The sequence below is a fragment of the Sarcophilus harrisii genome, chromosome 1 (assembly GCF_902635505.1).
Source record: "Sarcophilus harrisii chromosome 1, mSarHar1.11, whole genome shotgun sequence".
Lineage (NCBI taxonomy): Eukaryota > Metazoa > Chordata > Mammalia > Dasyuromorphia > Dasyuridae > Sarcophilus > Sarcophilus harrisii.
Window position 1 is genome coordinate 348,126,077 of NC_045426.1, and position 25,815 is coordinate 348,151,891.

At 32.9% G+C, this 25,815-nt stretch overlaps 1 protein-coding gene across 1 annotated transcript in view; it reads left to right on the plus strand.

The window, feature by feature from the left end:
* Positions 1-25,815, plus strand: part of ZFR (zinc finger RNA binding protein) — a gene marked incomplete at its 5' end in the record, with an annotated part of 50,622 nt that overhangs the window by 18,919 nt on the left and 5,888 nt on the right. Inside the window, 6 exons of the mRNA XM_031945881.1 lie at positions 3,613-3,775; positions 5,664-5,869; positions 11,301-11,451; positions 14,092-14,233; positions 19,337-19,434; positions 20,287-20,382. Coding sequence (XP_031801741.1) covers positions 3,613-3,775; positions 5,664-5,869; positions 11,301-11,451; positions 14,092-14,233; positions 19,337-19,434; positions 20,287-20,382 — 856 coding nt within the window. The remainder of the gene's footprint in view (positions 1-3,612; positions 3,776-5,663; positions 5,870-11,300; positions 11,452-14,091; positions 14,234-19,336; positions 19,435-20,286; positions 20,383-25,815) is intronic.

Sequence of the window (25,815 nt, forward strand, 5' to 3'; positions counted from 1 at the left end):
ACTTTTAATAAAACGGGAAATTGCTTCATACTTGCTGGATAGTTTAGTGAATGGCTGAATGAATAAATTAACAGTAACTGGTGTTTTTAAGCAAGGTAAGTTTGCTTGGTGTACTTTGAGGGAATATCATCAACAGGGATCTCACATTGTGGCTCCTTAAATAACATATTAGGAGTTTTTAAGCAAAATTAAATGAGCGATGTTAAATTTCATGTCTGAGGAATCATTAGCTGGCCTCAGATACTAGTAAAGCTCAGAGCTAGGTTTGTGTTTTATCTCTACTGGTACTAGGATTGGCCTCTTCTAAGTCACTGCCGTCTTTGGATACCACCACAATCCTTGCCTCTCTCCAAAACTTTTCATGTTTTTTTCCTCTTCCTCTTTTTTCTGTGCTTCCTCTCCTTTGGGTCAGGTTCTTCATATTTTTCAGTGTGACAATTAATCTGACAAACTTGTGTTATTGATATAGTTGGGAAAAGCTATAAGGGTTCCCTTTGAATCTTAAAAGTTTCTAGGCCATACACATGCATTACAACAAAGACTTTTTAGAGACAAATAATTTGATCTTTTGATTCTCATATATTTAACTATTATAAATTAAATCAGTTAATAAAAATGTACAAACTAGTGCAGATGAAGCTTTGGTATTAATTGAAAAAAATATATCATTAAGATGCAACTACTCAAAACATTTTAATTATAAGACTTATATACTGAAAATTGTTTTGATAATTATGTAAATTTCCAAATCTTTGTGCTGATAATCAGGTAGGTGAAGAAACAATATAACAAAAGTAACTTTACTCTTTGAGGACAGAATAAGAAAGAACAAACAATGAATTTACATTAATTAGATTATAATAAATACATGCTGAATGGAAAAGTTGGGAAACATTGGTTCCAAGAAAATTGATAATTACATACTCAAAAGTATTTAAAAACATTTTCTTAAGGGTTTCAAATTTAATGATTTACAAAATGCTGAAATTTTGTGACAGCATAGAAGCAGTTTTATTAACTCATTTGGGTCCAGTTGACTAAATTGTTCTTAACTGTAGTTTTCTTAAATGATCATAAGGTAACCACTCTATATTTGACATACCTATAACACAAGACAGTGTAGTGAAGTCAGAAGTAAACTTGAGTGACTTCACAATCAAGAAAACCTGGGTTCAGCTTGCTGAGTGTTTTGTCTAGGACAAATCATTTAGTCTTTCAATGTGTTAGGGTTCTCTGAGACTATAAGTTGCAAAAAAGCTACCTACCTGTGTAGAGGGCCACAGACAGACAATAGGGGGAACTCTAGGTGAGGCATAAGACCCTTCAGCCCAGAGGGAACCTGCTAACAATGTCTGGTTTTGCTCCCATGTCCCCTAAGGGCTCTTGGTCTTCCTAAGAAGTCAAGGGGCGATGAAAACCTGTGTTGTGATTGAAGCAGAGGGATACCAGGTGGCAAACTATGTACAATAGCAAGTTGTGATCCCACATGCGCGATATATACTTGGCGCTTATCCAGTGATGTTTTGGTTCCATAAGGGTATGAGGGTATAAAAAGGGGAAAAACTGGGAATAAATGGACTCCATATTTCCACCATCCTTAGGAGTTTCACCACATCACTTCTCCACGAAGATATTATGTTTTAATCACCCTCACATGGGGGCTCTAGAAAGCAGGACACAACATACCTTCACTTTCAAAAAGTTCCTACTATCAGTGAAATCACACATCTAGGACTTGTCCCTGCTCATAATACATATATCCTAGTTTCTCTTCTTTTTTTATATAATTTCATTTGGTGATCTTATGAGGTTCCATGCATTTTATTGTCATTTCTATACTGATCATTCACAACTTCATTCAGCCCCCACCTCTAGTCTCAAATCTCCACCTACCTATTAAACATTTTGAACTGGATGTCCCATAGACATCTTAAATTCAGTGTGTGTGTTCCAAACTGAATTCATTATCTAAACTTCCTTTTTCCAAATTTCTCTTACTTTCAAGGATACCACTACCTCCCCAATCCCCCAGTCTCAGAAACTAGATATCAGCCTCAGCTCCTCATTTTTATTTTGGCTATATCTTACACATGTTACTCATTCTCTCTGTTACTGACATTACCCTTGTGAGGCCCTTATCACCTCATTCCTAGACTCCTACAATAGCCTACTGATTGATTTCTTCTGCTTGTCATAAATTTCTTTCAATTCTCATCTGTCCTTCAATCAGCAATTAAATAATTTTCTAAAGCACTTCCATACTCATTAAGCTCCAGTGACTCCCTGTTGTCTCTTAGGCCAAATAGAAAATCTTCTCTTTGGTGTTCAGAGATCTTCATAAGTTCTCCCACACCTACCTATCCTCATCTACATACTCTTGAGATCCATTGACACTGGCTTCCTTGCTACTTTTTGGACAAGACACTCCCATCTCATAACTCCAGGCCTTTTCATTCCCTTCTCATTTCCGCTTTCTGACTTCTTTGAATTCCTTCAAGTCTCAGCTAAAATCTCACTTTCTTACATAATGTTTTCCTAATCTCTTGTAGTTCTAGCACTTTATCTGGGTTGAATATTTCTATTTTGTCCTGTATATAATTTGTACAGTTATACATATGTTCTGTTTAGACTCATAATCTGTTTAACAGTAGGAATTCTGTTTTACTTTACATTGTATCCCCAGCACTTACAATCATGCCTTTCACATAGTAGGTGCTTAATGTTTATTAAAACCACTGAAGTAGTCCCATTTGGTTTGTATGAACCCAGAATCTAGAGCCAGTGTGCACACAAATTTAGTTTAAGCTTTCTTGCTCTCAGCAGAAGAAAGTTGGTGCTATAAAATATTAACATACATATAATACTTTATAATTCACAAAGTAGAGTCTAGGTTGAGCCCCACAGTAAATCTTTGAAATAGATACTACAGCTAGTATTCCAGTTTTACGGAAGACAAATCTAAGGCTTAGGTTAAGAGATTTGCACATGGTTATAGAGCTCTGTTGTCAAAAGAATTTGAATTCATTTTTGAGTCCCAAGACCTATTTGTCCTGCAGTATACTATACTACATGCATACACACATACACACATACGTGTATACATGCACTTATATACATACACACATGTCATTCCTACTTGAAGAAGAATCTGTCCTTATTATCTCTGAGCCAATTGTCTACATCCCCATTAGCTCTTAGGACTTTCATGGCAAAAAAAATTTTCAGTTCTCAATTTCTATTTTGCATGAGAATATCATTAAGATGTTAGCTTAGAGTGAGGAATGGAACAAGAAAGAATAAACTGATTGAATCTGAGATAGCCAGGAAGAAATAAAAGGAGGAAGTTGGGAGAAATGATACTTTTTTCCATTCAAGTCCCCAAACACTTTCTTTTTTTTTTTTTTTTTGCCTGTTAACTGCGCCATAAATTATTACTTTCATTATAAAATCAAAGGACTGTGATTAGATAAAATAGAGAAGAATGTGTAACCCATACATTTAGCATGAATCTTCCCCGGTTTTTCTTTTTTGCTCTTATTAGCATAATCTAAAGGCTAATCCAAAATTATTTTATTAGCAGTGTATGTATTTTTATTCATTAACTAATTTCAGACGCTATGAAGAAGATATGTACTGGAGAAGAATGGAGGAAGAACAGCATCACTGGGATGACCGCCGTCGAATGCCTGATGGAGGATATCCACATGGTCCTCCAGGGCCACTGGGCCTCCTTGGGGTCAGACCAGGAATGCCACCTCAGCCTCAGGGACCTGCAGTAAGTTTTTGTTCTATAAATTTTGAATGAGATTGAGTGAACACCATCTTGGCATTAGAAGAGGGGGGAAATGTTCTTGAGCATTACTGTTAATGTTTCATCTGATCTACTACCTCGGTCCTGGGGCATATGAGAACTTCCTGTGAGTGCTTTGACTCTTCTACAGAATTCTTTTATTAGTACATTGGTTTTCACTTGTCATCAGCTTGACCAAGATTGTCTTCAAAAATCTTTTTCTTCACATAAAAAGCTACCTGACTCTTGTTGTCTTCTAGCATAAAAGTAGATAGTAGGGATGTTACACTTTTTACTTTGGCCTCAAAGCACATCCCTGCTTTGTTACAAGTGATTCAGATCCTTTTGATTTCCTACTTTCGCTGATTATGCGAAATTGTTCCTATTAAATATGTGAAGAAAAAAAAATTAAGATAACTCTACAAGTAGATCTCTCATTAAAAAAAATTAACTTTAATCATGCTTCAAATTTAGCTCTCCTTTTCTCATCAGGAGAGGTCCAGGTCATTCAAGGATCAACAACAGGAAAACAACACATGAATGTTAGGGACATGTATAGAGGAAAAAACCTTAATTCTGGAGTTAGAGGATTAGGGTTCAAATCCTGCCTCTGCTGTTTTGCTACTTCTGTGACCTTGTGTGATAGGTTACTTAACCTTTCTCAGCCCTCAGTTTCCTCATCTCTAAAATGAGATTGCCCTGGTAGGTATCGGAGATCTCTTCCAACTCCAGATTTGTATTCTTATATAAATACATTCCCAGGGGAGAATATTTGTGCATAGAGAAAGAGAGAAAGCTTTCTTTTCACTTCATCTTTCTCACTTGTGGCTCATGGAAATGTATAGAAGTGTCATTGTGGGAAAACTGGTAACCATTTGCAGGAGAAAAAAATATGAAAATGACTGATTTATAAAATAAAAAAGCATACCAAATGTTTCTTTTAACTTTAATTTTATGCAGCTTAGTGTAATATTTATAGATTCTCTGTCTCAAAAAAATTTTATTTGTTTTAGGAAAAATCCTCAATATAGGTTTTTTACATAAATTATCTATGTAAAAACATTGTACATTGTGAATTTGCATTTTTCTTTTTACAGGTATAAAAAAAGTATAAGAGTAGATTGTAAAAGTTTTGTGTAGTTATTGCTTATTTAAAAATAGATGAAGAATTTCTGGAAAAAATTTGTCATTTCAATTTAGGATTTTTATTTTGCATTTTTTCCCTTACCACCCACTCTCATAAAAAAATTATTGTAACAAATAAGGATAGTGATTAAAACAAATTCCTATATTAGTAATGTCCAAAAATATGTTTCATTCTGCATGTTTAGGCCATATAATAATTCTAATTCTTCTTCTGCTAACTTTATGCAAGTTCATAAAAGTCTTACTCAGGTTTGTCTAAAATTCTCCCTTTTGTCCTTTCTTGTGCATAATAATATTCTATTATAATCATGTGCTATAATTTATTCACCCATTCCCCAACTGATGAGCACTCCTTTTAGTTTCAAGTTCCTTCCAATTATTAAAAGCTATTCTATTTTTGTCTACCTAAGACATTTATTTCTTTGAAATCTTGGCGGTATAGGCCTAGAAGTGATATAACTGCATCAAATGGTGTCCATAGGCATGATTCCATATTTCTTCTCCATAATGGCTAGACATTCACAATTTTATTAGCCATGCATCTGTGTCCATGTTTTTCTAATAGTTCCACAAATATTTATCATTTTCTCTCTTTTTAAACCATAGCCAATTTAATTGGTGTAAAGTGCTTTAATTTGCACCTATTTTGGAAATTAAATATTGTTTAGATAGAAGTAAATGATTTCCTTTGTTTAAATGAAGTAATAAAGATTTTTCTTCTACACAGCCTTTACGCCGTCCTGATTCATCTGATGACCGTTATGTAATGACAAAACATGCAGCTATATATCCAACTGAAGAAGAGTTACAGGCAGTTCAGAAAATTGTATCTATCACTGAACGGGCTCTCAAACTTGTTTCAGACAATATGTCTGATCATGAAAAAAGCAAAAGCAAAGAAGGTGATGACAAGAAAGAAGGGGGTAAAGACAGGTATGGGGTTTTTGGTTTGTTTTTTTTTTTTCATTTTCAGTAAACAAAAAAACCTACCTTTTCCCTTTTATCTCATTGAAAAAAGAAAGGAAGAGACAGTTTGTGTAGGGGAATAAGTGCTTTATCCCTGAAGTCAGGAGGAATTGAGTTCAAATCAGACCTCAGACGCTTAACATTTCCTAGCTGTGTGACCTGGTCAACTCACTTTAACCCCAATTGCCTCAGCCAAAAAAAAAGAAAGAATGAAAAATAAACTCTTAACAGATCTGTATTATCAAGTATAAAATTGGCCATATTAAAAAAAAAAAACATGTCTTGGTATGCACCATGGGTTCATTTCCTGTCAGGAGGCCAGTAGCATGTTTCTTAATGAGATCTATGGAATTGATTGGACATTATATTTATCAGAGATTTTCTGTGTCACAAAAATATAAACTATCCAGATTAATGGAAGAAGAAATAGAATAATTAACCCTGTTTCAAAAAAAAGAAGTTGAACAATCTATCAACAAGCTCCCTCAAGAAAAAAATCCTTAGGACCAGATGGATTCATAAGTGAATTCTACCAAAGATTTAAGTAACAATTCAAAAACCACATAAAGTATTTGGAAAAAAAAATAAGAGCCCTACCAAATTCCTTTTATGACACACAAATATGGTTTTGATACCTTAAGAAAGGAAAACAAAGAGAAAGAAAAGTACAAACCAATTTCCTTAGTGACTATCAATACAAAAATTTTAAATAAAATACTATCAAAAGAGATTATATAGCAAAGGTCATATACTATGACCCAGGTGGGATTTATACCAGAAATGTCAGGTTAGTTCAGTATTAGGAAAGCCATCAGCATAATTGACAACATAAGTAACAAAGAACAAAACCCATATTATTATTTCAGTTGATGAAAAAAAGCCTTTGACAAAATATAATAGCCATTCTTATTAAAATCACAAGTATCTACATAAAACCAAAAGCAAGCATAATTTGTTAATTATAATCCTTCCAATAAAGCCAGAAATAAAGCAAGAATGTCCGTTACCAGCAGTGTTATTCAATATTCTATTAGAAATGCTAGCATATACATATACATATATATATATATATAAAATAAGAAAAATAAAGGTCTAAAAATTGGAAGGAAGAAAGTAACATCCCTCTGCAAATAATATGATGAAGTAAAGAATCAACAGAAAAATTAATTGAAACAATAACTTTAATAAAATTATAGGATACAAAATAAACCTATTTATAAACTATCAGTATTTCTATATACTACCAGCAAAACCCATCTGGAAAAGGTAAATTCCATTTAAAATAATGACAAGCAATATAAAATATTTGAGAATCTTAACTTCCAAGACAAACCCTGAGATTATTTGAACATAATTACAAAGCACTTTTCATAGAAATGAAGACAGATTTAAAGAATTGGAGAAATATGAATTACTCATGGATAATAAAAATGGCAGTTCTACCTAAATTGCCAACAAAATACCAAAAGAATTATTTTTTAGAGTAAGAAAAAATAGTAGCAAAATTCACATGGAACAATGAAAAAAATAACATCATCAAGAGAATTAATGGGGGGGGAAATGTTAAGGAAAGTAGCTTAACAGTTCCAGATTTCATATTTGTTCACAAAGCAGTAATCTTTACAATCATGTGGTATGGGCTAAGAATTAAAGTGGTGGATCAGTGGAATAGGTCATAGTATACAGTAGTAAATGACTAGTGTTTGATACACCCAAAGATCTCAGAAATCACCATTTGACAAAAATTGCGAGGAAAATAGGAAAGCAGTTTGATAGAAACTAGGCTGTATACCAAGATAAAGTCAAAATGGATAAATTATTTAGACATAGAGGGTAACATCCTAAGCAAATTAGAGGAAAAAATACCTATCAGATCTATAGAAAAGGGAAGAATTTATATCCAAATGAAATAATGGGATTACGGGAAGTAAAGTAGATAACTTTACATGAAATTTAAAAGCTTGTACACAAACAAAATTACAAGGAAAATAGAAAACGGAGGGAAATTACAGCAGGTTTCTCTGATAAAGGCCTTATTTCTCAGACACATGGGAAACTGAGCCAAATAAATAAAAGCCATTCTTTAGTTGAACAGTGGTCAGAGGCAATTTCCAGAAGAAATCAAGGCTTCAGTAATCACCTGGGGAAAAAAAAAGTGCTCTAAATCACTATTGATTGTGTTGTTGTTCAATTATATCTTGATTTTTTGTGACCACATTTGGAATTTTCTTGTAAAAATATTGACTTCTCCAGCTGAGGAACTGAGGTAAATTAACGCACACAGGGTTAGATGACTTGCAGGGTCACACAGTTAATATATAACTGACTGAGGCCAGATGGAAGCATAGGTTTTTTTGTTTTTTTTTTTTTTTTAATTCGCCCTCTTACTACCTGTATCACCTGTGTCCTCCCTATATTACTGATTAGAGAAATACATAAATATACATATATCCAGGTCTTGAGATTGCACCTCACACTTATCAGATTGGTGGGTCATACAACAGAATCTAGAAGGGATGTCCAAAAATTGAGATGCTAATGCACTATTGGTGAAGTGAACTAATCAACTGTTCCAGTGAACAATTTGAATATGCCCTAAAGGTTATAAAGCTGCTTACTTTTGAGACAACAATACCATCTGTAGGTCTATATCCCAAAGAGCTCTAAGAAAAGGGGAAAGGGCATATCTGTAAAAAAATATTTAAAGGAATTCTTTGTGGTGGCAAAGATTTGGAAATTGAGAGGATGCCCATCTTATAACAATACTATTGTGGTATAAGAGATGACAAACAGGATGCTTTCAGAAAAAATTTGGAAAGATATAATATGTGAACTCTTTCAAAACAAAAAAGTGAGCAGAACTAGAACATTATACACAGTAATGGCAATATTGTCAGGATAATTGTGAAAGACTCGATTAATGTGATCAAGACAATTACAAAAGGACTCAAAAAAATGCTATCTTATAGAAATAGAACTAATCAACTCAATGCACTTTTTAAAAATTATTTTTATTGCTTTATTTTCTTTTATATTATGGCTGCTATGAAAATGTTTTGCATAATCTCGTGTGTAATCAAAATCAAATTGCTTGCCTTCTCAAAGAAGGGGGAGACCTCACCCCATAGGGCAAGAAAATTTGCAATTGAAAAAAAATTTAAAATTTTTTACATGTAATTAGGGAATATTTAATGATACATATAAAATTAATTTTACAAAAAGGTTTTTCCATCTGCCCCCCCCAAAAAAAAACTCAATTTTTTTTCAAAGTTGAGTTCTATATTAGCCAAATTGGTTCCCTTCTTCTACCTGTGGGGGGAGGGGGGGGAACAAACAAGAAAAAGAAAGTGAAAAAAAAAGCATGCTTCAATCTTGGATTCAAGAGTTTAGCAGTTCTCTCTCTGGAGATGGCATTCATCATAGGTCCTTTGATACTGTGAATCTTATTGATCAGAATAGCTAAGTCTTTCACAGTTTGTACAATATTCTCTTAGTTATGCTTGTTTCATTTCATCTCAATTCATATAATCTTCCCAGATTTTTCTGAAACCATCCTGCTTGTTATTTGTTACAGCACGATAGTATTCCATCATAATCATATTCCATAACTTCTTTAGCCATTCCCCAATTGATGGGCATCCTCTCAATTTCTAGTTCTTTGCAACCACAAAAAGAGCTATTTATAAATATTTTTGTTCACACAGGTCTTTTCCCTTTTCTTTTGATCATTCTGGGATACAGATCTAAAAATGCTATTATTAGGTTTCTTCTGACACTGTCACCATCCTATGGCAGGCTCTCATCACTTCATACTTGGACTGTTGCAACAGCTTTTTAGGTGGTGTCCCTGCCTCATATCTCCCTATTATGGTTAACTTTCTACTCCAAAATTCATTAGTTCTCTGTCACCAGCAACATCAGATATAAGTCCCTCTCATTGGCTTTTAAAACCGTCTAAAAACCTGGCCTCCTCTTATCTTTCCAGTCTTTTTACTCTTCTATATACTCTGTACAGTGACATAGTCGTCTTTGGAAATGGGAAGGGAATAACAAGCTTGTATTAAATTATCTCCTGTGTCCCAGATGCTGTGCTTAGCACTTTACAATTATTGTCTTGTTTGAGCCTCAACAATCTTGAGAGGTAGATATTTTTATATCCCCATTTTATCATTGAGGAAATTGAGACTGACAAGATTATACAGCTAGTAAGTATTCAGGGCTGGTTTTGAATTCAGGAATTCCTGTCTCCAGGCCCAGTGCTCTCTATCTACTGTGCCTTTAGCTGGAAAATATTTCATTTCCCATCTTACATTTTTCACTGCTGATCCTCATACAATCATGGATGCTTTGTCTTTCTTTGTAGGCCCAGTGCCTGCCACATTGTTTTTGTCCAGTAACATCCAGATCTTTGTGATTCCATGTACTATACTGTCTGTGATTGCTGGATTTGATTGGTTTGTTGTTTTGACAAAGATACTGGAGTAGTTTGCTATTTCCTTCTCCAACTCATTTTACAGATGAGGAAACTGAGGCAAATAGGGTCAAATGACTTGCCATGAGTTACACAGATTTTAACTGTCAGAAGCCAGATTTAAATTCAAATCTTCCTGATGCTAAGCCCTGTGTTCTATTCACTGAGATACCTAACTGCCTCCTAAGGTCCTGGCACATAATAAGCCCTTAATGAATGCTATTGATTTTATTACTCTGTAGCTAAAGCGTGGTTCTGACCATATTCTTCCTTGCTGTTGCTGGAATGTGACACTGCATCTTTTGCCTCCCTACCTTTATATTCTCCCTATTCTGTCTCTCCCAACCCCCCCATTCCTTGAGTGTTTTGTCCCTGTTAAATGCTGACCACTATTCTACCTTATCTCAGCTTAAATCTTAAGTTTCTTAGCTTTTAGAGGGCTTTGCTCATCTCTACTTGTCTTCTTCACATAGCTAGCTACTAGTGTCTTCTCTAACACTACTTTCCACTCTGAATATAGCTTGTATGTACTTAATTATTTACATCTTGCCTCCTCGGTGAAAATGTAAATTCTTGAGAGCTGAGAACTTCATTGCTTTTCTTTGTATCCCCAGTATTTAGCATATTATCTGGAATAGGGTAACATCCTTTATAAATAGTTATTGACTGATGAGTTGAATTCTAATTTTGATAATATAGACTGCTCATTTTTAGTGGAATCTTTAATTGTATGGCAAATTTTTATCTTAATTTTATATATTAACTGGTAGATATTCTTACTTTTATTTTCTTTCCCTGAGGCAATTGAGGTTAAGGAACTTGCCCAGGGTCACATAGCTAGGAAGTGTTAAATGTCTGAGCCAGTAGATAGATGTTCTTATTGGATAAAAGAATATTACATTGTAATGAAATTTGATTTTATTTCAGAGCTTTGAAAGGAGTCTTGCGAGTAGGAGTATTAGCAAAAGGATTACTTCTCCGTGGAGATAGAAACGTAAACCTTGTTTTACTGTGCTCAGAGAAACCTTCCAAGACATTACTGAGTCGTATTTCCGAGAATCTTCCCAAACAGCTTGCTGTGAGTATTATCTGGAATGTTAATTTTTGCTCCTTGGTTGGGTTTAGAGTTATTGTCAGGACTGATCTTTAATTTATACCTAAAAACTAATGTAAGCTTTCTAGGCAACTTTTTTTTCCAATCATGCATGCTTTCTATCCAATTTTTTTTTTTCTCCCCCCTCATTCTACAATTTTATATTTTGTAGTGAATGCATTTGGCATCATATAATTTACCAGTTTACTTTTACAAGGTAACACTGAAATATTTTATCTTTAGTCTCCTTTTTTTTTTTTTTTTTTTTTTTTTTTTTGAGACTTGAATAATGAAGAGGAAAGCCATTTTTAATTGGGACTAAAAAGTAGCTATGTAAGTAAATATATCTTTTTAGGTTTTAAGCCATTTACTAGTAATCTCTAAGTAAATGTCAATCCTGCCTTTCTGATAATCTTTTTGCCTTTTGATGATGCCCTCTATAATTTTCCTGTCTGAAAACTTGTGGTATGGAATGTTTCTAGTGAAGTCTAAGAACTCCAAATAATACTTTTTGTTCTCTTATTTAAAATTTTTTTTTTAATTTTCTGAAATTTTGAGTTCTTTTTAAATTTTTGTCAGAATTGATTATAGCATTAACAACACTTCTTAAATTCCTCATATGGTTTAGAAATTCCTCATATGGTTTAGATTGTCCTGAAGTTTATGAATTTTTTCCCCCTGGTACCATCTTATCTGTAATTTTGGGGTCAAGCAAAAGTCATTTAATTGTGTAAGCATTACACACATAATGTGTAAGCATTTGAGACTTCAAATGTCTCAACACTTAAAGTGTTGAGACAGCTCCCCTTCTTTTCTACCACGGCACATTCTTTAGTAGCAGTTTTGTTGTGTTGATATTGTTATATTTAGGCCAGTCTCCAAAATATCAAAGTGGAACAAAGCTGATATTTCTACTACCAATGTCCTGACTGACCTTGAGAAGATGGCCAAGGACAATATCATAGAATGATTCCAGTGACTTGGCTCATGTAAGAATTGTGGGGCTTTAATGGTCATTAAATCTATGCAATAATGAATTAAGAAATTGTCTCAGCCAGTAACTTTATACATTATCCCCTATTGACTCAATTCTTATGCAGGTGAACAATTAGAGGATTGAGAGAGAGGTGAAAGGATCATAAACCCTGAGCCAACTGGGATCTGAGGGGCCATCTAATCCAATATCCTTGTTTTTAAAAATGTGGAAACAAGGCTAGAAAAAAAAAAGTGACTTTCCCATGGCCAAACTACTAGTAGTTAAAGAGTCAGTAGCTAGTAAAGAACCAGTAAAGAGTCAGAAGAGTAAGATTTGTTCTTATATAAGTTCTCTGACCGTCCAAAGAAATTAAATTCATTCCACAGTTAATTCCACAGTACTATCTATTTATAGGAAGACCCATGAATTAGAAGGGATATGAGTTTTGTGTTCATAAAGGAAACAAAAAGCCATAAATGGAAAGACCAATTGATAATTCTCTTTAAATTATTTAAGTTTATTTTCTGAACAAATGCTTTTCAGTCTTTGTGTCAGATTCCAGAGTCTTTATTATTATTATTGATGTGTTCTGTTAATCAATTAATTAATTATTTTTTATTTACAAAACACGCATGGGAAACCCTTCAACACTGACCCTAGCAAAGCCTTCTGTTCCAAATTATCCCCTCCCCTCACTCCCTCCCCTAGATGGCAGACAGTCCAATACATGTTAAACATGTTAAAATATGTTAAATCTAATATATGTATACATATTTATATACTTTTCTTGCTGCATAAGACCAAAGAGTCGTTATGATACCTGAGCATCAAATGACCCTTCTCTTATGACCCTGTAAGATTGTACTTTGCAAATATTACTCCATGATCTAGCAAGAATTCCTTTTGCTTGAATTCAGGGAGTTTGTAAAAGAAATCGTTTCTGGTTTGTGGTGAGGTTACATTTTTTTCCCCATTTTTTTTTTTTTTTTTTTAAATGAGGAGGCAAAGAACTAGTTCTTTGTTGATCGTATTTTCCTTGGATCCTTTAAAAAATGAAATGAACAAAAGTAAGATCCCTAAAATAAGGTCATAGAGTTAAGGAAACTATTTATATTGTTAATGCTGAAGGGATGAAAATTAGGTAATCCTCAGTCATAATATTACCAGGCTACAGTATAAAATTATTGTTCAGGTCCAGAACAGAAGCTTCCATTTTTAGGGTAAATTTATCTTATTTTAGCTTCTGAGCGTGCCCATTTCAGACTAAGCCACAATGTGGTTATTCTTGCATATTAAAAAATAGCTATAATATTCATAGTGAGTGATAAGATTAAAAAAAATTTTTTTTTTTTCCTTGACAGTTTTATGCCAACTTCTCTGCCATTATTCTTTTTTATCCAATTGGGCCAAGGCTGTGTCTCTACTCCTCACAATTGATTGACAAGCAAATTTTGGCAAATTTACAAATTTGTGTGTGTGATAGAAAATTGGAGGTTGAAAAGCACTGCTGTAAATATGATTGCAGTTAACACCAAGAAAGCAAATAAAACATTCCCTTTATTTGACAATAATAAAGGTGTCAATTGATAGATTTTATTTTATTATTATTATTATTATTATTTTATTTATTTTTTTTTTTTGTCACATAGGTTATAAGTCCTGAGAAGTATGACATAAAATGTGCTTTATCTGAAGCCGCGATAATACTGAATTCCTGTGTGGAACCCAAAATGCAAGTTACTATCACGCTGACATCTCCAGTTATTCGAGAGGAAAACATGAGGGATGGAGGTTGGAAAGTTGTTAAAGATACTACTTTTCCAATAATTGTATCTATTCCGTTTAAGATGGCATTAAGCCCTAGAAGGCAACATGCTGGCATTACATATATATATTAGGGAGAATTGACTTAGCAGACATTTCTTTTTGTGACCATTTCCTGAAAAGTTAATATTCTATTTGCTAACGTACTTTATTTCTTGATCAAACTTCAGAGCATGATTGATTTTGCTTTATTTTATTTTTTTTTTTTTTTGCTAACCTCAGTTTTCTGGAAAAGTTCAAAATTATTTTTACCTGAGGACTTCAGGTATTTGGAAATTTTAGAAAAGTGGTATTTATAGCAAGGGGACTTTATAGAAGTTTTTGCCCCTGCATTATAATTTTTAAAACTGAAGTATTTTAGAAACTACTGGATTTTTAACTAGATAAATAATGTTTAATACATTCTTAAGAGGCATTGTTATGCATCTAACGTAGCTTTTAAATGTCATTTCCAGTTTTCTGAGGTTGCTCTTTGGTCTGGAGTGCTTTCATTTAAATACACAGCCTCCTGACATTTATAGGTTTGAGCATTTGACCCAGACACTATACAGGAAATATTTTTATAATAAATGGCATAGTTAGTGAGTTCAAGTCCAAGTCAGATCTCTTAAAATCAATTTATATTTATAGAATATGAAATCCTGGTGCCAGCAGTGTTGCTTTAGGGACTGTTCTGTAACACTTTCAAAGCTTCCAAAGCTTTTAAGCCAACGAGCATGATCAGTGTCTGCAGTATGTTGGTTCTATCATTTTATGGGTCAGATAAAATTTACTTTGTTTCCTTTTATGTTGTTTCCATACATCTTACTAATTTGTTGAAATTGAGCTTAGTCTAGATCAGTATTCATAATGTGTTCATAATATAGCCTTTGGGAAAAACCAAACTAATATAAAAATACATGTATATAGCGAGACAATTAAGAATTTATATATAAAAAATGATACCAACAGTTTTTCATTTCCCTTAATATATGAGGGGTTTTATCATAGCATTATAATTTGTGAAGTCAAGAGCTTTGTGATAACAATTGCATTATGCTTTGTTGTCCAAATTCTTTCATGCCCCAGAGAACAGTTTTATTTCTTTTAACGTGTTCATTGAAATCTGTTGAATTTCATGTGCTACACATTTCACTTCATTTTAACATCTTTAAAGATAAAATAAATTTTGTGTGAAGAATTTTTTCTGGGAGCTTTTTGTTTTGTTTTGGTGGTTATTTTTTGTTTTTGAGTTTTTTTGTTTGACACTCCTCCCATTGCCCCCTTTTTTTAAAACAGACCCCAATCTGATCTGGTCATGGGTTTTGCCAAGAAAATACTGTTTTTAATTTGGTCAAATCAAGTCATATGTAATGTGTGGCTTTTCATTTAAGATTTGGGAAGAAAATAATTTTGCTATTTTGTAGTAGAGCAAAAGTCTTTAGGTTATGAGCTATAGGCATAATAACTTAAAAACTTTAATAACTTACCCCTTCCAAAGGAAACAAAACTATTTTTGTCTGACCCACATTTCAATTAGAATTACTGTTCTGAGTTTCATTTATCTGCTAAGTATTATTCTGAACGAAAATAGCAAAACCAAAAATTAATAGATTTCACTTCAAGACACTGAGCTGAAAAATGGATATACAAAAATGTCAGATGTTTATACAGTATTGCTTCACTGCAAATAAGTGCAGTAAATCATGTCTTCAGTTTTATTATGAAGATTGCTTCTTTCTTGCTGCAGAATAACGGTATGTGTGGTTTTTCTCTTACTGCAGCTCCCAATGCTCTGTGTCTTAAAATGGTTTAAAGCCTTTAGCTTGCTTCGGGGAGTTAGTTCAGTTGGTAAGGAAGGCTTTGCCGGAAGAATTCTTGTAAATGAAGACTTTGCATATAGTTTGGAATCCTGCTGATGGCCCCATTTAATTCCCCCTCCAAAAAAAAAAAAATAAAATGACTTTTAAAATTCAAATTAAATTATTGAAATAACTGTTAATCGCATAGCAGTCAAAACCTTCAGTAGTTTGCGTTTGACAGTTATCCATCGTTTCACAGAATTGACTTTAAATTTGATATGTTCAAAATGCTCTAACCCTTGCTGTGGAATCTTTTCTTCAGCAAGACAAGTATGTGTGTGTGTGTTTTTTTTTTCCATCCTTAGCTTATCAGGCCCGGTCCAAAGCCTTCTAGCAGAGGGAATTGATTCCTGTCAGGGGTTGCTGCCAAGACATCGGAAGGATTTTTGACCAAGGTTTTCAAAAGCTCAGTGTCACACCTGCCATGTTGAATAAGGAGGGGTTTTGGATGCATAGTTCTAGCATTTTACTGTCCCTTTTGTGTGTGTTTTTTTGTTTTTGTTATTTTTTTTTTTTTTTTTTTTGTCCTGGTCTCTATCTTTCATAGAATTAAGCGGTGTTCACACTAGCTTTAAAATGGTTGACTGGATTTTATAACCACATTTACTGAAATTCATTTACCTGTTAACTTTTAATTAGTAAATAGTGTGGACACAGCATGTCTTCTAACTGACGATTAACCCCTTATTTATATATATATACATATATATATTAGAATACATTCACATAGGGTAAGAATTTGCCTTTTGTTTTTGTAAATTAACCTAGTCTCTGTTGTATGTTAACAGGGTGTTAAACAACAAATATAATTTTAGTACATACAGTGAACTTTATTAAGGGGTTAATCCATTTGAAATGTAAAATGGGTACAAAAATCCACATATTAAATTTTATTTCAAATTCCCTAAGATATAGCCCTAATTTATTTTGAAATTGCAATAGGTGTCTTGGCATCTTTGGACTTAGATTATTAGCTAAAAATTTCAAGCTTATTTATGCTGTCCATCAGTGATATACGGGATACTTCTGAACCACAATGTAGAATTAAGATTTTCTGCTTGTGGATTGGGCTGGGGGTGGGGGAGGTTTTATATGAATTTGGAATAAATTACAAATATAAAATTTTAAATTAATAGGAATTAAAATTTACTTTCAATTCTAAGTTGTTATTTAAAAAAAAAAAAAAGATTGCACAGTATCACCTATTTGCACTCTAGTTTTATCCAAGTAAATATATAAGGGACCTTAAAGGCTTTTGGCACATTATGCCTTTTGTTCTTTTCTGCTTTTTACTACTTTCCTGGCTGTGCTTTCCAGTAGTCCCTTTTCCCTTCTCAAAAAGTGGCACAACTATCATTTTGTTCAGTTTATATTCTGGCTCCCAAAATTTGTCTTTACTAATTTTTCTCTGAATATCTGTTTACTAATAATTTGCCTGAATATCTTAATTTTCAGTACATTTGCTTCATAAAATGTTTTTTGTGATAATAAGTTTATCTTCTGTTTTTTATTAAAATACCACAAACTTTCCATTCCTAGTATCTTTAAATCTTCAAAAGATTCTGAAATTTCTTTTCATCTCATTATTACCTTTTTTTTAACCTTAATCTGGGTTGTAAGAATTAAAGATATACCAGATTTTATAATAGAATTGATAAAATGTAGCCTCTTACTTGACACTTAAAATATGCCCAGTATCTTTAAATATTTCTGAGAACTTAAAATCATTGAAAACAGTAGTAAATTTTCTAATTGAAAACAGTATTTTAAAAATACTTTTTTTCCTTAATCCTATTGCAATGTCTTGCCCTTGTTACATTAATGACCTCAGTTTTTCTGTGTTGTTTTCTAAATTCCCATTACATTTAGTGGTATTCTACTTAAGCAGTATATGTAATCACTAAGTTATATAATATAAAGCTTTTTCAAATGTAACATGTTTTTATACTGGGTTCAACAAATAGTCCTGTCCTTATGAGTTAGGCTACATTTTGCCTTTTAAGTTTGTCAGCCATGTAATTTTTACTTAGGGAGGCAGCATTATATAGGGCAAAATTATGGAACTTAGAAATCTGGGACCTCTGATCTAATCCTTGCCCTGCTACCTTATGACTTTGGGTAAGGCTGTCAGGCTCTGTATACGATGAGCTTTGATCTCTGAGGTCTCTTTCTACTCTTAACGTGATAAATACTAGTGAGTCACCAGTTAAGATTTATTTTATTACCAACTGGATATTTTTAAATTTATACATTCTTAAATTGAGATATATTAATTGAATATTGAATTGGCTACTGTACCATTAAAAAGTACATAATTTTTTTCATTACTTGAAGTAACTTGTTTTACCCTGATCTTTAGGTGCTATTGCTAGTTTTCTTCCCAAAGACTTTTGTTTTCCCTCTAGGGTGACAAATACATAATATCATAATGTAGAAATCATTTACTGAATTGAAGTATACAAAATATGCTTTCTTTCTTAGTAAAACACTGTGCTTATTGCATCCACTTTTTATTCTGCTTTTATCAATAGTACCTGTTTCTCCTTTTCTGCTTTATATACATCCTCTCCAACTCTACCATGATGTGCTTTATGAAAACTCTTAAGAATTTTAAAGGGCATTTCATAATTCCCTTTGCAGTAAGTCAGAAACTCTCCAGGAAAAATATTTCTTCAATCTTTTTAGAATTAACTCTTTTCCATTATTTAAAATCTTCCTTTTCCACAAATTTCAAAATCTCTTTCAAACCTTGTTCACAATTATTTCCTTTCTGAAATTGGGTCCAAAATAGCCTGTGACCATTTAAGATGATGCGCAAATTCCATAAGTTTGTTGTAAATTCTACTTTATTGAAGTGGATTTTTGTGTTCCCTCTGTCTTGTGTTCTTTGTGCTGGTGCACTGTGTCCAACCATCCTTCCTTTAACATTTAATTTTGGAGGGGATTTGTTTTCCTAGAACATTTATTTTAAATCTAATTACACTGTTACAATAATTGCAGTGAAATAATAAAGTGACTGAGAGTTAAACTTCATTTTGCTCTCAACCTTCATATTGGGTTAACATTCTATGAATTCAAAAGAATTTTGCTAAATAATAATCATTGGTTTAAAAGTGCTAGTAAAATCTCAAATGGCATGTGTGACATTGAAGCTACTTTAAGGAAGTGTCTTGCTCACCTGGTCAAACACCCATTCCTCACTGCATTTTGCCAATTCAATCCATTTTAGATGTAACCTCGGGTATGGTGAAAGACCCACCGGACGTCTTGGACAGGCAAAAATGCCTTGACGCTCTGGCTGCTCTACGCCACGCTAAGTGGTTCCAGGTTCGGAACATCATTTTACTTTTTTCTTGTAGCCTTATGAGAGAGTAGTTCAGTTACAGTATGTTTAACTGTATATAAACACTCAAAGGTTGCCTATGGCAATGCTACTTTAAATTAAATGAACAGAAAAATGTTTAACATAGTTCAGTACAGATCTGCTTTATGCAGCTATTGCTGATTTGACAAGAAACTTACATTTTGGGGTGTTTGGTTTTTTTTGTGTGTGTGTGTGTGGTCATTGAGAAGGCGATGTTGAAAGCTTGACTCGCTCTGGATCACCATATGCTGTGTATTTATATTATATTCCATAAGGCTGCAGAGTACCTTTGCTTTAAATAATGGAATATGTGTTTAAAGCTTTGTGTTTAGTTTTAAGATTTTTTTTCCTGTTTCTCTAAGTTTATAAGTGTAGGGAGTGAAAGGTGAGGAAGCAGCTGTTTGGTTTAGTGACTTTGCAGTCTTGCAAAGGCACAGTAAAGAAACCAAACAGATTCCCTCAACCTTTCAGTCCCTAGACAAACTTTTTAGCTCCTTACTTTATTCCCTTTATTTCTAATATAGGCAGATTTTTAATTTACTGTTATAAATGAACATAGGTCAAAGTTCACAGGAGATCAAGAAATATTATTCTTGTATAATCTGTGCACTCTGACTTAAAGTACAGCTTAAAGTACTAACCCTGGCATAAAATACTGCTGTAAATGGCAGCTCATGGAATGAAATTTTGGAGTGATTTATTTCTGTCATTATAGCTGAGCTTCCATTGAACAGTGGTGTTTTAGCTTTTTTCATCAAGGGCTATTTTCAATAGTTTCTAGGATTAATTAATTTGATTTTTGTATTGCTCTCAAGGCTAGAGCTAATGGTCTCCAGTCCTGTGTGATTATCATACGTATTCTTCGTGACCTCTGTCAGCGAGTTCCAACTTGGTCTGATTTCCCAAGCTGGGTAAGTTGTTTAAAACTTGTGTGCTGTGAAAAAAAATGTGTTGGTGATATTACTAATTTTTGAACCTAAAACTAACTTTATTTTAATTTTTATATTTCGTGTCTTAAAAATAGCATACTTTTTCCCCCTGTGGAAGAGGGGGGCAGAAACCAGGAACTAAGATTTTTTTTGTTTTTTGAAAAAAAAAATTTATCTCTTCTAAAATAATTTACCACCTAAATATAAAGTTGCTAGCTAAACAAACTGATTTTTCACATCTTCTTTATTATTTCTGAAGAAGATATTTGATAGGTAATTATAAATTTTGTCTTGAACATGCATGGTGTTAAGGTTCCAATAACTTATTTTGAATGATAACTTCAGTAACAATACCTGCTTCAGAGTTATTTCATTTACTTATGGCAAATAGCTTTCTATATTACCTCAGATTCAACCATTTTGCTTAAGGTACCATGACCTTTTAAGGCTTTAATTATTTTATAGCAGCTATTTAGTGGATAATGCTGAAATATTTTTTTTAAATAAAATTTTTGCTTTGAGAATGAAACAGTAAAAATTCTATACAATCTTATTTTTGAAAAAAGAAAAAAAATATTTTTACTACAATATATAGACTCTAAGGATTGGAAAGACCTTGGAGGTTGTCAATTCCAACCTGTACCTGAAAACAATCCTCTACAACACATTAAGTTGTCATCAGACCTTTGCTTGAAAGCTTTTAATTGTGGGGGGAGAGAGGTGGCAGCAGTGTCTAATCTCCCGGGGGAAATCCATTCATGGAAGTTTTTACTTAAGATAATCCTAAAATTAGCTCTTTGTAATTCCAATTCATTGTTGCTGTTTTTGCTCTCTGGAATAAGAGAGAACTGGCCCCATTGTTCTTCTATGTGACTAGACTTCAAAAGTCTAGAGACAATTATTATGTCCTTCTGGAGTCTTACTTTCTTCAAGCTAGTTATCCTCAGTTCCTCTAACAATCCTCATCAGGCATGAAGCTGAAACTAGCTCATCATACAAATTATCAATAGCCTTCTGAAACAGGTGGTTCCCAGGTCCTGAGCACAGTCATATAGTTTCATACATTAGAGAGTAAGGGGCCCAAAACCTAAACACTACTTCTTTTCATGGCATCCTAAGGTTACATCGACATTTGACATTATCTCTTCAGCTTCTAGACCTATGACATGTCCATATTCTTTTCCAGTGTGCTTCTATCAGGCTGTGAGCTTTCTTCAACTTCTACTTTGAGTTTGACTCAAAAATATAAGACTTTAAATATTTATCCCAGTTAAATTTAATCTTAGATTCAGCACAGTGTTTTCGTGTGTCCTGATCTTTTTATCCTAGTACTGTATTACTTAGCTATTAGCCTTGTCAGCTTTTTTTGTTTTGCCGATTAGGTAAGCTGCCATCTATACTTTGATTCATGTCATTGGGGGAAAAATAAGTAAAATAACAGAGCTCCCATGTATTATGTAGCTCCTTGGAATGCATTTGAAATAGTCATAATTGTACTGCATGAATCACAATAGGTACAATTCAGTGCCTACTCTGGTACCTTATATGTAGTAGATATTCAAATAATGTCTTTTGATCTGAATACATTATCAGTGAGTCATCATTTAAGGTGATGGCTTCTTAATTTTCGTGGTGTGTTAAGGACTCCTTTATCAAATTAACAGAAACACTATTTTAAAAATGTTCTTAATAGTTAGTTCGCCAGACATAAGTAAAAATAAAGAAGGGTTAGTTTATTGATATGAGAATTACAAGGGAAAACTATGTTAGTTTGGCGATTAATTCCTCCTAGTATTATTCTTTTTAGACCAGATGGTTTGACACTTTTGAGTACAGGTGGGTTAATTAATTTAAGCTAATATATTTGCTGATTAATGCAAATGTAAGTCACCAAATAAGTCAACAATCAGCATGAACATATAATTTTCAGAAGAGGAAACAAAAATTTTTATAAATCACTAGTAAAAATGTTCAGCCTCAATCACAATTAGAAATGAAAGTAGCAAACCATTTTGAGGTCTCCTTCCATCGCAGCACAACCAACAGATGACAAGGTTGCAAAGGAAAAGGTATACTTATTCATTAATTCTTGAATTACAAACTTGAGAAGAATTTTACTCAGACTTGTAGATTCAATAATTCCATTTTTGGAAATACAACATGAAATCATTGTGACAAACTAAACCAAAAAAGTCCTTTTCTCAGAAATTTATGTTAATTTTATACGAAATTGTAAAAGAAAATAATCTGGAGGCAGTCTAAATGTCTAGTCATAGGGGAGAATGGTTGAATAAACAGTAGTACATTAATATAGTGCAATACTACATTGCAGCTAAGACCAAGTATAGGAATGCAGTGAAATCACTTTTATAAAATAAAGCAAAATAGAAAAGGCAGCATATCAAAGCACATTTTAATTACAACCACATGGAGAAAAAAGAGCAATTGAATGAGAATAAATGGATTAAAAATTCTGATGTTAATTTAAGAATTGACCAAAAAATTAATTTTGTTACTGTATGTAATAGGCTAATTAAAATATAAATTAGTGCCTAATTAAGCTTAACTGTACCGATGTTCATCTTGTTAATAAAACAATTAATGTTTTAAAATGAAATCAGAAAGTCCAAAGATGGGAGTACTTCTTCCCTTTCCCTATGTTTATTAATGTCACAATCTTAGATCTTTAATGATTTAGTATGAGATACTATTTTATAATGTCAACATTTATCTACCATCATGTTTTATCTATTCTAAACATGTAATTCTTTAATTTTAATTTCATTTCTTCTTATAATCTTTTACATTCCACTTAGGCCAAGTTAACATATATTCCAGAGTCTCTAAATTTGTAGTAAATTATTATTACTGAGTTACACTAAATCCTTTTTAGACACTATACCCCCAAAAAAAGATACTTTTGAAAGCTAAAATTTCTTATATGGGTTTTACATTGTTATTTCATAAGCCAGTGACCTGTGAGTCTAGATGGTTGCTTTTAACAGGCATTGTATATACATTTATATCCTTCATGATAAAGAGAAATTCATGGTTTTCCTTTTTCTCCTTATGCCCTCATATATTTTGTTTAAATAGAAAATCCAGACTCCTATCTTAAAGATTAAATCACAAACTAAAACTTTTAAAGCATGGAGTCATTAAGGTTGATTAATTTTTCCTTATGCCAACTTTGAACTCTTTGTTATCATTCCCACATTATCCTTTCTAACAAATGCTATTAACAACTTTGTATAAAAGTGCCTTAATTAGCCTTGCTGGAGAATGAGACTTGTTTCAGGAAATTTTTTGGACTTCTAAAATTCAACTTTTAAGTAACAAAATATTTGGTTGAACATTTTTGATGAAAACCTTTCTAAAATATATTATTAAATACTTTGGCCTCTTTAAACAGTGTACAGCACAATAATTTCACCTTTATTTGATGGTTTAGAGTCATTGTTGTGAATATGTCATTCAGCAAACATTTAATAAATGTTTATTTTTTCTGTCATTGTTCCAAATTGGAGGGGGGGGGGGGGGGGGGGGGAAGGCAAAAACAGTCCCTATTCTCAAAGAGAAAATATGTAAATAACTAGATATATAGAAGATGTAAGTATGTGAAAGTTAGTATCACAGGTAAAGCACGTTAGTAATTGGGAGTTGAAGGGAGGAGAAGGCCAAAAGAGTCTCTGGCAGAAAGTGAAATTTTAACTTGAGTCTTGAAGGAAGCTAGGGAAACAAAGTGAGGGAACTCCAAGGATGGGAGGGTAAAGGCAGGAAGCAGAACTAGAGTATTATTTTCAAGGAAACAGCCAGAATATTCAGACCTTGGAATGAAGAAAGGCTGGAATGGAAAGGTGGGAAAAGGGCAAATTTACGAAGAATTTTAAATGCCAACCAGAGGAAAAGGCAAGTGGCAGAGTTGATAATAATAGTCAAATTTATAGAGAAGTCATCTTGGCAGTTGTATAATACTTTTATGTTTTATTGATGTTTTAAATTTTTTCTAATATCACTTTAATGTTCTTCTGTCAAATGGATTGAATCCTCCCAAGTTACAAAGAAATCAGTTATACAAAATCAACTAACATAACTATTTCTAATATGGTCTAGCATTCTGCATCTGTCGTCCCCAGTTCCTGTGTTTATAGGAGAAACATTATTGATTCTAAAATAAAAGTTAATAGATACCAAATCGAACTTGGGATAGAAATTGGCCCCAACATATAGGCACTGACCTTTGCTGGTTCTTGGCTGTGTTGCAAGCAGTTGAAGTTACTAGGTAAATGAATTCTGGATAAGTGAGGTGACATTTAAAGTTCATTGTTGCTAAATGATTCATCATGTATGCTTTCAAAGCTAGCACTGATCTGAAAGCTAGAAAATCTCAAGTTCCAATCATATTCAAAATTCAAAATTAATACTTTGTTTTGAAAGTTAGAATGCTTACAAATTTCAAAACACATAAGATAAGGCATAGATTAATTTGACTTGAATATAATTTGTATTTCTAGTTTTTTAATTTGTCTACTTGATAATAAAAGTATATAGGATTTAAAAACCCTGTTTTTAACCTTTTACTGTTTTCTTGTACAAACATACTTTTACATAATTGTGGTTACACTGTGAAACTTTCCATTTTACTTCTTAAGAGTTCTCCAAGGGCAGGCCTTATTTGTTTTTTGTCTTATTTTGTTCCAGTGCCTAACACATAAGAAGTAGATATTTAATAGTAGATTTAATTGAATTAGATATTATGAATTATCATTTGAGAAACCATGGTGCAATGCAAAACAACATTAGATTTGGATGTCAAGTACTTGAGATTTTATTGTTAAATTTGTGCTTTAGTTCTTCCTAATTGGGCAAGGCAATCTCTTTGTGTAGGATTACTTCATAAAATGAAGATAGATATAAGCTCTTTCCAGATTTGAAGCTGTTCTCTTTTCTGTATTATTTTTGTTACCTAAAATGGCAGTGTATTATTGTATTAAGAGAACTATAATCTACCTAGACATTCTTCAACTTTGGGACATTTGGATTGTTTCCCATTGTTTGCTGTTATATATTTCATTTAACTGTTGTTTTGTACATACTTTTTAAAAATTAACTTTTTTTTTCCATTTTAAATTCTCCTCACTCATTCATTCCTCTACCCAATTTGAAAGCAAGAAGAAAAAATCGAACTTGTTACAAATATGCATAGATATGCAGAAGAACTTTGCACATCAGCCAAGTGTTCAGGGGAAGAAAGACTTCACATTCTATCCACTGAGCTTCCTCATTGCCCTCATTTAGTAGTACTGGTCACTTGCTTTTTGGAAAAGTAATTTATTAAAAATTAAGGCATACAAGATCATTTCTAATATAGGCATTTATAGTTGCCACTAGGAGAGCAAGATCATAGATCTAGTT